Here is a 17,736-nt window from a genome sequence, read left to right on the forward strand (position 1 = left end):
TCAATCCCTCTTGCAACCAATGGGGGGAAAAAGAAAAGAACATTCCGGACCTGAAATGACTGCGTGCCACGTCGCAAGCTCTCCAAAACGTTAGATGGTGACATGAAATTGCTCAAATACGTGTTTGTTGGATGAAAGGGGACAGAACTCATCAGCCCTCCAGCCTCCAATAGCTCCGTTTGGAATATCCAGTGACACGGCGCTGTGGTTTTACTTTGGGGTCTGGCTGTGGCTCGTGCAGGAAACACTTCCTAGGATGCCCCTAAAACTATATTTAAAAGTAAGCTGAAGTTGATTTTTTTTCATGACTCTAATGGTAAAGCTCTGAAGATCTTGTTAACGCAGCTCTGTGATGGTGCAACAGCTGCTGAATCCCAACACGATTAAAAATAAACTGCAGTAAAAATAGTCCCTTATTTGTGACTGGGAAGAACAATCACCAGGCCAGCAACTGCACTGGAGGAGGCATCATTTCGACATTTAAAGGTGTTTTTAAGAGAAGCTGAGGAGGCAGCTGCACCCTCGTCTCCCTGATGGATTCCCAGTCCCCAGCTTGGTGGTTGTGGCTGTAGGGGAAAGGACAGATGCTCACATGGAGGCCACCACATGCAGCTCCCGCAGGTTCAGGGCTGGGGGGAAGCTGCTCCCCTTGTTCTTCTTCAAATAAAACCATGTAAAGAGCCGGCCACAACGGCTGGGACTCACAAGGCCACTTGCATACCTGATCAGCGACCCAACTGCCAGCTTCTAAACAACTTGAGGTCCTCCTCATCCCGAAGACATCTGCGGTGAAGTCCCCTGCGTCGTCATCGCGGTGCCTCCCCACGTCACCGCACAGGATGACATCGCTCACTCCTGAGCCTTGGAAATCACAAGCACCCTCTGTCCCTCCCGCCTCTGCCCAGCCAGCATATCTCCAAACCCAGGACGCCCATCCACCCTGCTGCCACGTGGCCTCGGTGGCCCAACACACCAGCTACACTATTAACGATAGCAACGCTCCCTTTCTTCTCTTTCGCAAGCGGCATCTGCAAATTTATTGAAATACCCGATGGTTAACCTTGCCCTGAAATGATTCTTCAAACTCCTGCAAGAAGTAGTAGTTTGAAGAAGTCACCGTGTTGATGACAAGGTCTAAATTCCCTCCCCGTGACCCTGAGCGCTCAGACGGCCTGCACCCGCCAAAGCAAAGCTCGGTGAAAAGCCACCCAACGCCAAATAACCCCAGAACGCAAATACCCATGCGATGTATGTGCTAATTCAGGTGTTCGTGATCGTTCGCAGAAGAAACCTAGCTACAAGTGCTGAAATAAACCTTTCAAGTCTCATAATAAGCAAAATAATTACACGCTACCAAGCAAGGAAGGCTCAAGCCTTAAATTTTATTGTTGTAGATGAGAAATAAGTCTGGCTTACGATCGGCTGAGCACACTCGGGTAACAAATTAAAGCCACCCCTCTTGTTACCCCCCCCTTTCCCAGCACGTGACGCCGAGGTTTTGGAACAACGTTAAATAACAGCTCGTGAACCGAGGTGGAAAATCTGGAGCAGCGGCAATAAACTTGTGAAGTTAATATTAGACCTTAACTGTGGGCCTCCAAGCTCCCACTCCTCCTTAGAAGATAATATTCAAAAGCCAACCTGTTACTTTCATGGCCATAATAAATAGTCCCGTACGCCTCTGGTGCAGACGTTCAGGCCGAATGTAACCACCCCCAGAAAATGGCTTCTGGCTTCAGAGGACGTGGCGACTGATGCCCGCCGAGGAAAACGCCGGCGTGGTTTGATCGCTGCTGATTTCACATGTCAGCGCCTCTCCGTGTTTAACCCAACGGTAGCAAATAGTTGCTAAATCTGTCAGAAGAGAGTTTTAAAAGTCAGCTCTCGCATTGCTGATCTTATCCTTCAGGTTTAAACTCCATCAGCTCCCAAACATTCAGTTGATGCCTCCGGCTGCAGCGTTTGTGCACCTCCCATCAGAGGCTGGGTGTTACCTGCTCCTCCTAGGGTGGCCCCAGGGAGTGATGGGGCACAGCTGTGGCTGCTGCCACCTCCTCCTCTCTGGGCACACGCTCACTCAAGCGCCGGCAATCCCAATCCCAGCTTCTTTTTTGGCCGCTGCCGGGTGCACGGCGAAGCTGAGCAGGACCACAGGCGGTGAGTCGTGGGCTGCCGGGGCCGGATTTGGCTGCGCCTCACTGCAGGGGCGGCTGCTTCGGCGTCTGAATTTCTCCCACCATGTGTAAAAGTGCTGAGCTTTAGTTGAGGTATATCAATAATCTGCAACACCCTGGAAACCAACCCTCTGTTTCTCCCTTGTTTCCCCTCTCTAAACCACCGTGGGGGATGTCCAAGCACCCGAAGCAAAGACCAGAGCCCAACGGCTTTGCCTTCCAGGTGCCTTCTCCAAAGGCTTTGCCTTCCAGATGCCTTCTCCACCCCTGCCCCAGGACTTCCACCCCATCCCGTCCATGCAGCCGGCAGCCTTCACATCTATGCTGCTCACCAGCTGGCGTAACGGCATTTCAAGCAGCCTAAGGAGAGATCTTCACAATAAGAAGTTTTTGGGCTTGTCGATGCCTTGCACAAGCTCTCCTACAGCTAAACCTGTACCTGATCCCACCAAGAACAGACACCAGGGTTAATACAGTAAATGCTGCTGTTAGTTATCATCCGAGTCTCACATGAGTTTCCTTCGCATCTCAGAACGTCGAGTAGATTGCTTGCTAAAAGGTTTGAAATGATTCATACAGGAATAATAGCTAAATGTGGACCTTGGAGTTACTAAGTACAGTAGTTTCTCTTTTACAAAGAGATAATTGTGCTGGAGAGCACAGCGACACGACAGCAAGGAAAGCGGAGATTGGCTTTTATGACAGCATTTACAGGTTTTCCATTTAAAAAACTGCCGAGTTTGATTAAATATAAGTATAGATCATTTCTTCCATATACAAACTCTTGTTAGCTGATTAATTATTAAGGTGCTCAGAAGTGTGGATGAAAACAGAAGTTACAGTAGATCAGTTGTGTTTGCGTCTATTTACAAACCGTGCTCGGTTGCCTGCTGACACCAGCATCTTCCAAGGAAGCTGGAAGCGAAGCGGCCTGTTACGAATCTAATGCCACAGGAACTGTTGTTTTCTTCACAACATCTTTGTCAGAAGGTAAAAGAGTAGTACTTCCATTCCTTTTTTTATTAGCAAAGGTGGGTGCCCTTGCTGAGTCTGCGTAGCTGGTGGTGCCAGGCAGCGTCGCACCGTCAGACACCCTGTTTGTAGCTCTCGACTCCCGCCCAGCCCTTACCACCAGAATTCGCTGGTCTGCTCGGCAGCTGCCCGAGACAGGATTCACAGCACCAGGTTGTTACACTGAAATGCATCGTATGGGGCCTCCTAAGGACTCAGAGAGCTCACGTCTACCCCGTACAACAGAAGGGAGAACTTATGTGTGAGAAACCAAACAAGGAGAACGCGCTTAGCAAAAATTTTGTCTTCCAATCAGAAAGAATAAAATCAAATCCCAAGCGGCCCATATTTTTGAGGTCAAATTCCTTCCCCGTTAACATTTTCTGTCCGATGGCCAAACTCTACCTTTAGTTCCATTCTCTGCCGACTGACAGCTGACCACGGACGCTGCCTGGCATCGCTTCTCTCCACACCGCCTGTACTCACACGGGTGTCTCAGAGGAGCTCAAAGTCTGGCGTTTTTTTGGGAACCCATCAAGCCAGGAGGGTATCTGACCATAACGAAAATGCTGATTTTGTCCTTGTCATTTTAAGATGCTATAGAAAAAGAAAGGAAAAGTTGATTTGACTTCTGTTTGTAAACTTATCACGTACTGTCATCTTTCCCTTGTACATTTAAGTTTCAAACAGGTCCCAGAGATTGCAAGGCAAGAGTGTTAAGGCAGTATAAGAAACTCAGTATTTCATTCACACCTCTTGATTCCCTTAAAGGTATTTCTAAGGCATCAAAAGGGGCATGTGGTTTGTGCTTGCCTTTTCAGAAAAAGGCATTCGGTATAGTGTAAAAAACAGATGCTCAATGACAGATGGAAGCCACTCAGCCCCGGGCAATGGCCGCACCATCGGAGAGGAACGGGAGATACAGCGGGGTTTCCTGGGTGCGGGTTCCTCACCATCGCTCCTTCTGGTACACCTCTGTTTGTACAATCTCACCGGGGTGCTCAGATATGCAGGCCCCGTTGATATCACTGAGCTTGTTGTCTGGAAGATCCTCGGGTTTTGTGCAAAGTTTCAGTGCCCTGGAGATGAAGACGTCCAAGTTAAACTCAGGGTCTGTTTCGCTGTTCACCTCTGTGGGTTCCTGGTGGAGATGGCGAGGAGAAGACGGCAGGCTCCGTTCTTGGATCTCCGGGAGAGGACTGGGACACTCAAGACCCACCTGCGTGCTCTTCACCCACTGAGCGATCTCCAGAAAGAGGTTGGATGGTTCTTCTTCCAGCGAGAGCTCAGCTGCGGGTGCTATAGTTGCTCTTTTCCAATGGGATAAATCTAAAATTAGCTTGGGCTCTGAGTAATGATGGGGCTTATTGTCTCTCCACAGCAATTTGTCCAAGTAGGAGGGTGACCCCACTTTGTAATCACACGATTTTCCACAATCGGCATCAAATACTCGGTCCATGGATGAGTGGGATAGCTCCAAGAACCTCTCCGAGCTGCTCTGTGAGTATTTCCGTGGATCAACTTGCGCTTCTTCAGCGATGGATTCAGACCCTGCCCGGGGGTCCCGCTGAACCTCATCCATGTCGTGGTATTTATCGTGCCTCCATTCCAAGTCAGAGGAGAGGCTTACGTGATACCTGCGAAAGACATGCTGCTATTAGACCCGCAGACGACGGCTTTGTTAGTAACAGCTGTGCTCAAAGAGATAGGCATGCTGCTGCTGCTCTTTTAATCTTTCTTTTTTTGCTAATATGCCACTTACCTACAGATCTTTAAGTTCTTATTAATATTAGAGACCTTTTTCTTGTGTGTTAAAAAAAGGCGGGGGGGGCTGAGTAATTTATGAGGGGTCTGAGGCTTGCCCAGGCTGCATGGACAGGACCATCTTGGGATCAAAACGTGATTAACAATATTAATAATGAAACCGTCCCCCAGCCCAGAGACAAGCACAGTGTGAGCGCTCCTTGTTTGTGGCCATAAAAGTAAAATAACTGAGCTTAAATCCCCACTGAGACCGGGCATCACCAGTTTACTCTGACATCGCGGACCAAAACCATCCCTGAGGGGTCACCTTACTAAGCGATAACTTCTCAAGCCAGTCAAACTCCCTTGAGCGCAATTACCCAACAACACCCATTCTTAGACATGGTTTTCAAAGCACCACCTAATTTACTGGCTCCTAACTGAGCTGCCTTTAAAAATGTGTTATCCCAGGTATTGGGGTTCTGTGTCCTGGCAATGAAATTCCCTTCAGGTGTCCCACAACAAACATTAATTTTCCATCTCAACTATCATTTTCCATCTCTAAAATAATTTTCCATCTAAAACACTCAGCTTATGTTGCAAAATTTACGGCCTTACAGCAGATATCCCCAGCTGGGTGGCAGGACCAACGGTCTAGGTTCCAGCTTCTTGTGCCACGCCAATAAAGCCGAGAGATAAAAAGGTGACAAGGTGACCTCCAGCAACGGATTTGCTGCTCTGGGGACTATAACTGGCAGGGATGCTGGAGCTGTGGGGATACGCTGAAGATAGATGATATCCTGAGAAAAGCTTCCAGCTTCCCTCCTTACCTAATTTACCTGCTTGTCCCTGCCAGCCGCCAACCTGATACTTGTTCACCCAGCCAAAGAGATTAATGATAGTGAAGGCAAGGAATTTCTTTAGATTAATTTTTTCAATGCTGGTGAAATATAGTGCATTAAGAAGGCGAGGAGATGTAATTGCTATGCAGAGAGGAACAACGCTGCAGACATCCTCAGCCAGCTCACCCCGCAGGAGCTCTGTAGGAAAGTAAACCTAGTTAATTCTTAGCTGCTTGTTTTGTCCTACCTGGTCCGGTACTGGGACTGGCCTAGTAACTGAGGTAGTCATCTAGGACATGAGAGACCTCAGCTCAAGGCTTTGATCTGCTCTAAACTTCCTGTACGACTTTCAGCAAACCACTTAAAAGTCAATGCAATTAAGGATTTTTTAAAAGACCCCAGATCTGTGGCCTCTGGGGCTTACATGCCTTGAAAAGTGATAAATATAGAGCTCCAAATCAGGCCCAGTCCCCAAAAGGTACAAGAACTACATTCTTTTATAACTTGTATTATAGGGACAGAGGGAAGAACTGTAGCGTCACTTAGACAGGTGTAACTCAAATGATGACAACATAGGCTGTGAATAAAACCAAGAGCAGGAAGATACTCAGTAACCAGAACTTGCAGACTCAACGTCTAATCCCTGTGCAAACCAATGCCGAAGCTCTCGTTGGCTTCAGCAAGGTGCCAGCTCGGGCCAGAATTACAATATGGCATAAAGAAGGAAGAGCAGGTGCCTTTTGTGGGTCTGGAACATGTGTGACTGTACCCAGTCACGAGCAGGTCAGAGACTCACCAGTCAAGTTCTGCCTAAAGAATTTAAGCCAGTATCTAGTCTCTGGCCCAGCCTTGGGTACCATACCTGTCCCAGTTAGACATCTGGCTCTGGTTGGCTTCCATCAGTAAAATATCATCAATCTCATCCTCAATCCGGAATGGATGCTGAGACACTGGTTCATCCTCGGGGCAGGAATACGGCCTCATGTAAGGATGCTGCAGACCCATCTCAGCCGTTAATCGATCCATAGGGTTAAATGTCAGTATTTTCTCCAGAAAATCAATAGCTGTGAAGCAGAGAGAAACAAGCTCACTAATTCCTCAAAAGCAATACCAGCTTCCTTTCCTCGTGAATCCCCCATAACAAATCCCCGCCCAGTAAGGAAGGAATTAAAGGTCGCAACCCGTGTACATCTAAAATGGGCACTTCTGCCCTTGCTGCGCCCGTCTTACGCCCCACGGGAGCGATCCTGCAGCCCGCAGGCCTTGGTTCATCTAGGGAGGCAGGAGAAACGACTGTGAGAGCATCACACCTCCACAGGACAGCTGCGATCCTGGGCCAGAACGCTAAGCTCGCACCCCAGAAAGACCTTTGGACTGTGTTGGGATTTGGTCCCACGCTCTCAGGTCCATTCGACAAGCGCATTGTGTTTCAGACAACTGATGGCACATCTTTACGGGCAGCTGAAGCCGGATTAGATTTGAAGTGTGATTTTTAAAAGTCCTCGGCGTGACCAACACTATGAAACTATTTTGCCCATTAATATTTAAAGAATCCTGAGCGCCTAAAATTATGTTAGAGAGACCGGGGAGCGTGAACTCTTTCTAGGATGATGAAGGAGGAAATTAAGCGCAGTTAAAGTGAGTAGAATGAACTCTAAACGTATAGGGTTTATTGTGATTTCTTTGATGCTTCTCTTTACTGAGGTTATGTGAAAAGATCAAATCCTATCATTGAAGATGTTGTTTATTCAGCTGATTCCTGGAGCATGGAAGAGTCCCTTCGAGTTCAGATAATACAAACAGGAATACGCCTTTCTTCAGTTCCATCTTTTGCACTGTACCTTCAGAAATATCCCCATTAAAGACTTGATTGTGTGAATGGGACCGTTTCTTTAGGGGCAAAATCACTCAGCAGAAAAGAAGGGCCGTACCTACTGCCTCAGTGCTTAAACATTAACCAATATCCGATTGTCTCCCATGGGACTACTTCATTGCTTGGACTAATTAAGTAGGAAGGAATCAATAGCTTCATAAGGTCACCGACTGTGGGCAAGAAGCACGGTGGAACGATATATTACGAGTTATATATTACGATATATTACGGGTCAGAGAGGCAGGAAAATGTTGACGAATTATGCAAGGGGTGCAGGTGACCTTTCTTCCCACAGTAACGACAGGGAATAAATCCATTCCTGCTTGCTGGGGGCTGACGCGGTCCCCGGTAACCCGCGCCGACGTGTATTGCATTGCCAAGCCCATATAGTGGCCGTCCTATAATGAAGAGTTACACCAGGGAACGTAAGCTGGGCTTGGTCTTGACGCCTTCCCAAAAGCAAGTGGCCAGGTCCCCCAGCCCAGTTTAAGCCTTGGAAGGAGCTCAGAAGAGCTGACGTGCCCTGGTCTGCGCTGCTCAAGTCTGGCTGCCGCCCTGCGAGCTCTCACTGTCTGCGAAGCCGCTCCAGGCAAAAGTTCAGGTCCAAAAGCCTGTGGTTTGCAGCCCCCTTGCAACAGCGCGCTGCTGATTTTTTTTTTCCAGCTTTAGCCAAAGGAGGGAAGTGGCTGAAGTGGTATCTGAGCATTGCAAGCTGTGACAGCCCAACGCGAGTGGTTACCAAGCCTCAGAGCACTCGGAGGATGTTTCTGCCTGTAGCAACCACCTCATGGAGTTCAGATATTTATGAAGTAAAAGCATTTACTTTCTTGTACTAGACAACTGCGTTCATGCAAGGGGCACAGCAGGAAAATGACAGGGCTTGAAGATAACCTCTGCGCTGAACCCTCGCTTACAGCTCAGGAAGAGGCACAGGAAGGCAGGGACGGACCTTGAAAGAGTATTGGAACAGTCTTGGAAGACTATTTCACCCTCATTTCTGTATGAGCTACCTGCAAGAAAGCTACTGCGTCATGAGCACTGTCCTCCAGCCCATGCCTTCCCCGGTGGGACGGTGAGCAGGACCTGGGGGGACAGCGGTGGGGACATGTAAGTGCCAGGCGGGAGCAAGCATCGCAGACCCTCAGATATCAGAACTCTCATTCACCAGCTTTCATGCATGTGGCCTTAGAGGATGATTCCTGTCACCCCCTGGGAGAAATAGGTCTGAAAACACGGCAGCCGGGGGAAGTCCCAGGAGGAGGACACCGCCAAAGCCAGCAGGTGCTACGGTACCTTCGCTGTCCACTTCGGGGAGCAGCTTGCGCAGCGGCTTCCGCACTTCCCAGGTGCTGTTGATAAATGTGGGCATCACTTTGAGCAGCTCCTCTTTGTCTTCCTCGTGGATAACGGGGATTGTCTCCAGAATAAGCTGCATCTGTTCCAGCTCGTGACCCCCTAAATGGGTAGAAAACAGGCAGTGAGTTGAGACCCAGAAGTTAAATTGGGGGTGTGTGTGTGTGATATTATCAGCCACCTCCCACGTGGCCACCGCTCTGAAATGAGCTACATCACCGCAGCACCGCATCTCATAGAATCATAGAATTATTAAGGCTGGAAAAGACCTCTTGGATCATCAAGTCCAACCGCCAACCCAACCCCCCCAGGCCTCCTAAACCATGTCCCCAAGTGCCACGTCTACACATCTTTTAAATACCTCCAGGGATGGTGGAGTCACCATCCCTGCGAGCCCCTCCACGCTGACACGTCCCCACGTCAGCCACCACTCTTTGCTCCAAGGAAAATGTGGTGGGGGTCCCAGCCAGGTCACCTCTTTTTAAGGGTGAAAGGGTTAACCTAAACAATTTGCCCTCCTGGTGTAACCACCCTGTGAAGCTTTTCAACTAACCTAGCCATCTATTTAAAAAATCTATGAAGCAGAAACCATACCCGTCTGAAATCACGGGGTATCTATCAGTGGGGTCCATCCTGCATGACGGAAAGAGATGGATGTTGGCTCTAACGGCCTCAAAACTGATGACCCTCTTTAATCAATCCTATGGCTGGGCTTGTTCGTAACCCCAAATAAAGCAGCTCAGCTGATTCAGCTGCGGCCAGGCAGGGCAGCGCCCGATGCCGTCCCTGCCATGTGCTGTGCTACACTGAGAAGCAAAGCCCCTCCATGCAGCAGCGACAAAAAGCGCTGCCGCATCCCCAACGATAACAAGAAGATCGTGAACCCAGCTCCATGAGTCCCAGAGCTTCATCTTTAAATGAACGCGAGTGCCTGACCTCTGCGCTTTGCTGATGGGAAAGGGCTTTTCTGACCGGGTCCCACCTGGCTGCTGGGCACCGAGTCAAGGCTCTCATGGTGATGATCCCCACAGCTACCATGAGCAATCATATATTTTAAATCCTTCAGGACATATTTACCCGTGCATCCCTAAGCCTCCGCTCAGGACTGGCTACCAGTCAGTGAGAGGAGAGAAGCAGCAGCGCCGGCGGAGCGGAGCCAACCGCCTCATTAATGAACGTTAATCCCATTCTTTAGTGCGCTATTGGACATGATCAAGAGCTCCGCGGCTGATTTCCAGCTTCCTACATGTACAGAGAAGCAGCCTGGCAGAAATACTGAGTTGTGCTATTGATTTTCTGTCTGCCAGAAACGCTGGTTATAAATACTCTGTCATCAGAGGCAGGACTATCCATTTAGACAGCAAGCTGGCTGGGGCGGACAAACCAACGGGGATTTTTGGGCTACCAAGCCCCTTGCTGTCCCACTGATGGATTTTAGGCTGCTTGACTGGCAAGCAGTGCCCAGCTCATCCACAGCAAGAGGAATGAAGCTCATTTATGGCACAACACTTCTGATCGGTCTGCAGGGAGGGCGGAGAGACCAGCTCGTAGGGGATTGTGGAGACCATCGCTGGCTTCACACCCTCAAGCAACCCCGTACCTTTCAAGGTCCCTGGCAGCTCACAGGGGCTGCCCTTCCCAGCCCAGAGCTCCCTGTGGGTCTGCAGGAGGTTTCCAGACTCACGTCCATGGAACTGACCTTGAACACCCTCCCCCCACCCCCAGAGCAAGGGGAGCTCCAAATATCAAGGTTGGGAAAGGGTCTCCATGCATCATGGCCTCATCACTCCAACAAGGTTTGGTTCAGTGCAGCCGTGGCCACTTTCACCCCGAACAGCAGAGCTCCGAGCCAAGACATGGCAATGAAATCAGACAACCCTAAACTAACACTGATGTTAGCACAGCTCGTCACCGTCACGCCACACGTCCGCTCAGAACAAACCCTCAGAAGAAGATAGAGCAACAGGAAAAGCGAAAGACAGAGGGACACCCTCCTAATACCAATCCTGGGCAAATAAATTCACTTTCCTATAGAAAAATACTAATTTTAGGTCATTTAGAGGTTCACGGCATGGCTCAAGGAGAAACTAAAGATGAAAAGCGAACACTTCCCCAGGCTTGCAACCAAGTCCTGGGTGAGCACCCAAGCCCTGCTCCTCTGGGAGCAAGTACTGATCCCATGGGAAAAGCCACCGCCCTCGGTCATGGGCACGGCCCCACCGCTGAACCCCATGGAGATCCGCGAGGACAGGCGGCTTTTCTTTTTCTCCTGTTTTCTCTTGCTTCCACTGGCGGTGCTTTCAGATAGGCTTGGACAGCAGAGGGTGGAGAAGTCACTGGAGGGAGCTGTAGCCACCCAGTTATGGAAGCTCTTCCTTGTTTTCCATGCCGCTCGTGGTGCAGAGCCCTCCAAAGGTCTGTGAACCAGATTTTAGCTGTTGGAGACACACTACGCTCCTGGGAGCTTTGGGTTAGCCAAATTTCCTGTGCCCTCCGAGGGCTCTGCCAAACCCAGAGCTGCTCCTGCCACCACATCGCCCAGAGAAGGGGCTGTGGGGAGGGCAAGGGCGCTGGGGTCCCTCTCTGCTGGGTGTTCATTACCTTGTGCAGAAGAACGAAAGCAGCGAGTGACATCTATTCCTAATATCTGATCACCTTAATTTAACCACATCGCTTAAGCACCCCAGATAGACTCCTGAGTTAATTATATTGACTTATGCTAAGCACCCAATTTACATTGTGCTGCTCACGCATAGTCAAAGACCAATTTATCCAGCGTAAGGCAATTACTGGAGGTTTGCAGCTTTCTGGGAACTACGTCGCTGTTAGTTCCTGTGGGGTGTGACCCAGGAGTCTCCGAAAGTCTCGTCCTTCAGCGATGCGGGCTGTAGCTGGCTCAGGGCAAACTCCTCCCAAAGAGGAAAAAAGCAAAAGCAAAGATGAACCCACGCTGTCATGCAAGTTTTTGCCAGTTTTACCTATTCTGAGTGGTTGGGTTTTATTCTCCTCCTCCTTGGACACCAGCAGATGAAAGATGGTACATGGCATCGGACACCACAAGCACCCTGCCCCACTGCCGGGCTCCCACCCCGGCTCTTCTTTACTTACTGTTATAGGAGGAGGCCAGGAAAATGTGGCACAGGGCCAGAATCTACCCCTAACAACTCTACGGACTATTTTTAAAGGAATATGTATATTTTGAGCTTTGGTTTTGATCCCCGCCCATTAACTAGTATCCTACCATCAGCTTGGGGCTTATTAAGAGATTGCACAGGGCTGGAAAGCCGAGAAGCAGGGATGCTCAGAGCACCTGACTGGCTGAGCGCAGTCTGTGATCTGCCAAATCCCATCTCCTGATCTCTAACCTAAGCTGGACTCTGAGGAACCGACCTGCAAAGTAGGTTCCTGTTCAGCTGCTCTGGGGCGTCTCCCTGGGCAGCTGGGACAGAACTGATCTCACCTGTATCACGTGCAACACAAGCATGGGCACTTCAGCGTGTTCTCCAGATGCTCTTTATGAGCATTAGTGGAAAAATAAGTAGTACTATGGCACAATCTCATAAAGTCATAGAATCATTAAGGTTGGGAAGGACCTGTGGGATCATCAAGGCCAACCCCCAACCCAACACCCCCAGGCCTCCTAAACCATGGCCCCAAGGGCCATGTCTGCACGTCCTTTGAACCCCCCAGGGACGGTGACTCCCCCACCTCTCTGGGCAGCCTGTGCCAGGGCCTGACCCCTCTGGCAGGGAAGACCTTTCCCCTCATCTCCAACCTAAACCTCCCCTGACGCAGCCTGAGGCCGTTCCCTCTCGTCCTGTCCCTGGTGACTTGGGAGCAGAGACCGACCCCCCCTCACTCCGGCCCCTCTCAGGCAGCTGCAGAGAGCGAGAAGGGCTCCCCTCAGCCCCCTCTTCTCCAGGCTAAACCCCCCCAGCCCCCTCAGCCGCCCCCCAGCACACTTGTGCTCCAGACCCTGACCCAGCCCCGCTGCCCTTCTCTGGACACGCTCCAGCCCCTCAAGGCCCTTCTTGTCCCGAGGGGCCCAAACCTGAGCCCAGCATTCGAGGTGGGTCCTCCCCAGGGCCCAGCACAGGGGCCCCATCCCTGCCCGGCTCCTGCTGGCCACACCAGCGCTGACACAAGCCCGGGGGCTGGTGGCCTCCTTGCCCACCCGGGCACTGCTGGCTCATGCCCAGCCGGCTGTCAGCCAGCACCCCCAGGGCCTTCTCCGCCGGGCACTTCCCAGCCCCTCTGCCCCAGGCCTGGGGCGTTGCCTGGGGTTGTCGTGACCTGATCTCAGCTGAAGGCAGACAGCTAACAGAGGCCAGATGAATCACATCCTCAAGCTACCTCTGCCTTGACCATGAAGGGAGCTTTAGGGAGCAGCTGGGACACCTAGGCAGTAGATGGCTGGTGTCAGTCAACACAGCTTCTACCCCTGGGGTTCACAAGCAGCACAAAAAACCAAGCTGGGCTGAGACAGGGGTCAATCACAGTTTGGAAAGCTAGGATGAAGGTGAGTGCTAGGGTGCTCTAATAACATGGCCAGAGAAGGACCTGGCAAGACACTTTGTTTTGCTGTATGAGGCACAAGTAGATGAAAGGAGATTGTCCTAAGAGTCCAAAAGGATTTCCCTGGGACTCCAGCTACACCCAGCTTAATACAAGGCAGTGCATTGCTCTGGTCTGGTGCAAATCCTGCAGGACCGAGACCCTGCCATCTGCGCTTGGGTTTGCTTCTGCTGCTCTGGTTTGCTTCTGCTGCTCTGGTTTACCTGGGGCTAGTTCAGTCCCTGGACCAGTAGCTCTGCCTTGGAAAGGCATCGTCCAGTTTGCTTCCACCCAAAAAGCTCAGAGACTCTTCCACGGTGCAAACCATGGCTTGGCAAGGGGAGGCAGCTGGCAGAGCTGCCTCGGGAGCTCTCTCACGTGCAGCACCTCCCAGCGAGACCAGAAAATGCCCTGTGCCTGCAGGGACAAGCGGCACGTGGAGATGCCCCTGCTCTTGGAATATATCCCGAGGAGGCGGCAGGAGCAGCCAGGTCTGATGCACAATTTCCAGAGCTGAAGTCCCTGGACTTGAAAATTTTTGGGAGGGAAGACCAAGGACAATAGGAAGGAAAGAGAGGGAGGCACTTTTAACGATCTCTTCAAAATGATACCGACTGCTTAATTTTCAGCTTTCACAAAAGAAATATGGAAGCTGCAAGCGGGAACGGGGAGGGAGTGACAGAGCAGCTGCAATCAAACACCGGCTGCGGAGCTTTGCGGTGCACTGAAATATTTGTGAAGAAAATGTCCTTCTCCATTATTAATGAGTCTAATTATTTATTTACACAACTCTCTGAACAGCTGCTCAAAAAATGCGTTAAACCTTGTCATTCAGAACACTAACGGGCGGTGGAGAGACAACCAAGGAGGAGCGTTGCTGCAGTCCCTGGGCAGGGAGGCAGCTTGTTCAACAGGCAGAGAGCGGCTGCTTCATTCCTGAACGAACGGCTCCGCGTTCCAGCTTGGGAAGCACAGCTTTGCTCCTGGCTGTAGCATTTTTGGAATTGTATTAAATAAAGATTTGCTTCTCAAGAATATCAGAGTTGAGCTTCAAACGCTGCACTGATAATTATGCGCTCCTTGCCGGTGCTTTTTTGTCTGCTTTTCCTTGCACTGCACCTTTACAACTCCAATACCTGCTTACAGGAAAATCTTGAGAACAGGTAGCGGCATTCAAATGTCTTCCCTCAAAGAAAAGAAATACCTTGAAGACACCAATCACAATTCAAATCCACAGCAGAGAATACAAACCTCTTGGGACAGAGCCACATTACCTCCTGGCCTTATATTCCACCCCGTGATATTTTTTTAGCATCCTCCCTTCCAACAAAAAGCTCTCTTGGAGAGAGCTTTCTCTGTTGGAAATCCAGAAACAGAAAAAGGTTTTGTTGTTGCATGAGAATTGTTCTTTGTCTGAGGTTTTGCTTTAGGCAGCAGACCGTCCCTGCCCAGCAGGGCTCGGTACGGAGGCACCGATGACTCCCCGCTGGTGTCCATCGCACCCATACCACCGCGTGTCCTTCCCAGACAAGCCCGAGACGGCTCAGTGAAAATCAAGATGGTAACTCTTCTCCATCCCCAAGGGCCTGCCTGTATTGGGGAAACTGGCATCAACCAAGGGACCCTCTAATAGATTGTGCAAGTGAAGTTTGTTCTCAGGACAGCTCTCGCACCTAATAACTGACCGTAGCATCCCTGTAGTGACGTTACAAGCATTGCCTTGGCTGGCGAGGAGAGAATTCCCCCTGCCATGCTAAAAAGCCTTGGAATTGGGTAGCAAGGAAGGAAGGATGGAGAAAATAAAATTAATCAACGGGAGCCAGAAACCTACCAGCGAAGAGCATCCTTCCCGTCAGCATCTCGGCCAGGATGCAGCCGGCCGCCCACATATCAATGGCTTTGGTGTAGTTGTTCGGCGAGAGGAGGAGGCGGGGGGAGCGATACCATTTTGTTACTAAGCCTTCGGAAAGATAACCCTGAAAAAGCAGAGATAGAGACGTCAGTGACCTTGCAAGAGAGCTCCTCGGCGGTCGCTCCTCACCACCCACCGTGGCCCCGCCATCGGATCCTGCAGAGAAGCCTGCCCACCAAGCTCGTGCTGCATCTATGGCGGGCTGCGGTTGTACGTCTTGCAGGAAGTAAGAGAGAAGTTTTTGCTCCCCAAAAACTTATTTGCTGTTTGTCACCATGGTATTGAAGCATATTCTGTAAAGGACAGATGGCTTTAATAGCACGGATTCACGGATCATACCTGCAAAAGTGATTTCACATCACTGTTAGAAGACTTAGATGTATTATATAAATCCCAATTTGACCAACTGAGACATTTTGGAAATTAAGGACGTTATTTAAGAACTTTGGTGAGTCCCAGCTATAACCCGCCGGCACGTGAAGGAAGCCTTTCCCAGCTCAGTACCCACAAGCACAGCACTTGGATGTCCAGAAGTTATCAGTCTACAATCTTTTGCCAATTATATCTCCAGTTAAGCCTGTATCTATAGTCCCTCCACAGCCACCTAAACCACTGGTTACAGCAAACTATGTGGTGCTGAATTCCCACAGACCCAACTCCCAGCCCCAATGCTGAAATTGAAGATTTGAAGGGCAGGAGCTCCCTGGGGAGCCCATGCAAGAGCCGCTGCCTTTGGGTCAGCCCTGGCCGGGCACGAACCCGCAGTGAGCACCAGGGGATGTGCGAGACTGGGGCAGAGGTGGCATGGGGAGCACAGAGGTCTCCCAAGTGGGCAGCACCCAGAGGATGTGCTCAGCGGGATCCGGGCTCTCACAGAAGCCAGCTGAGTTCGCCTGCCTGCATCCTCAGGATGCTGCTGCAGCGAATCCCGCTCCGGTCTGGGACACGTGCTGGGAACTGCGGACAAGCCCATGCAGCATCTCACAGGGGTGGGATGTAGGATCTCATAATAAAGATGAGAACAAGGGGATTCGTGGAAAAACAGATTTATGGAAGAAAATCACTACTGCCTGGAAGGAAAGTCTGGACCAGCAGATGTCTTAAAGCATCGCTGAGTGGGTAACACAGCCCCGCAAGGGCTCCTAGCCAAGATTCTTGAAAATAAGACACCACGGGGTAAGTCGGAAAGCCCTTTCGGGGATTAGCTAGGTGATGAAGAGCTAGGAGATCCTGCCCTCTCTGCACTGAGCCTGGGTCCTGCCTAATAAATCGCCTCCCTCCCTTGCCAGCCAGCCGCTGGAGCCCCAGCATCGCCTCCGGCAGCCAGGCGGCATGGGGCAGCTCCTCGTCCTCCATCCTACTTTGCTCCCACTGAGGATGGTGGGTTGCGATGTCTGTCCTGGTTTTAAAGGAGATGCCGTCAGCAGCACCCCACGGGACAAAGACCGAGTGTCGTCACCTCTTTGGACCGCAGCCCTCCCCCTTCCTGAACTCACCCAGGAGACCTGACACGAGCGCCAAGCGCTCAGCAGCTCCTGCTGAAATCAAGGGGGTGCGTTCAATCCTGCAAAGAACGCTGGCATCGTAAGGGATGGCCCAGCGCTGCCGGCTTCGCCCACCGGCCGAGCTCCGGATGCGCGGGTGCCGCGCCGGGGTTGGACACGAACGGCTATTTCATCAGGGTAATGTTGGAATATTCATAAGCTGTATTTTCTATATTAAGTATAACGTATTAACAGAAGGAGGTAGATTGAAACACAGTCGAAAATACAAAATAAAATGAAATGATAAAGCTGAATTGCATTTAGATGCCATGAAGCATTTGGGGAGTATCGAAATGCAATGACAGTGTGAACACAGTGCATGTAAAAAATCAGTTAAAACCTCCATCCTAACTGATATAATTTCATAAACTGTTTTCAGTTGCAATATAACCGCTGCAGTTACGCTATGTAACATCTCCTAGGATGTTACAGGATACATCTCTCAGCCTAAACATGAGAGCAGCGCTCCATCACAAGCACTACGAGGTTTATACCGCTCCTCTTACCCCAATGCAGGTTTTTGTCCCAATTTCCAAACGTGCAAGTCATCAGGCTTTTAATCATAAAGGGTTTGCTTTTAAAAGAACGTTTTCATTTTGGTTTTCTTAAGGTAAGTTGTAACAGAGACTGATTAGCTAAGAAGTTTCAGTTAATGCTGTTATATTTTTGCTAATGCTGCTGAATCAGAACTGGCACAAAAGCCCCCAGGCCTTATCCCATCAGTCCGCCG

At 50.4% G+C, this 17,736-nt stretch overlaps 1 protein-coding gene across 1 annotated transcript in view; it reads right to left on the reverse strand.

The window, feature by feature from the left end:
* Positions 1-1,389: 1,389 nt before the first annotated feature.
* Positions 1,390-17,736, reverse strand: part of MAPK4 (mitogen-activated protein kinase 4) — a 46,094-nt gene continuing 29,747 nt past the window's right edge. The window contains exons 3-6 of the mRNA XM_064438552.1: positions 15,382-15,526; positions 8,937-9,098; positions 6,633-6,834; positions 1,390-4,822 (exon numbers count right to left, since the gene is read on the reverse strand). Of these exons, the coding sequence (XP_064294622.1) occupies positions 4,135-4,822; positions 6,633-6,834; positions 8,937-9,098; positions 15,382-15,526 (1,197 nt within the window). The 3' untranslated portion in view covers positions 1,390-4,134. The remainder of the gene's footprint in view (positions 4,823-6,632; positions 6,835-8,936; positions 9,099-15,381; positions 15,527-17,736) is intronic.

This window comes from Phalacrocorax carbo, chromosome Z (genome assembly GCF_963921805.1).
Source record: "Phalacrocorax carbo chromosome Z, bPhaCar2.1, whole genome shotgun sequence".
NCBI lineage: Eukaryota > Metazoa > Chordata > Aves > Suliformes > Phalacrocoracidae > Phalacrocorax > Phalacrocorax carbo.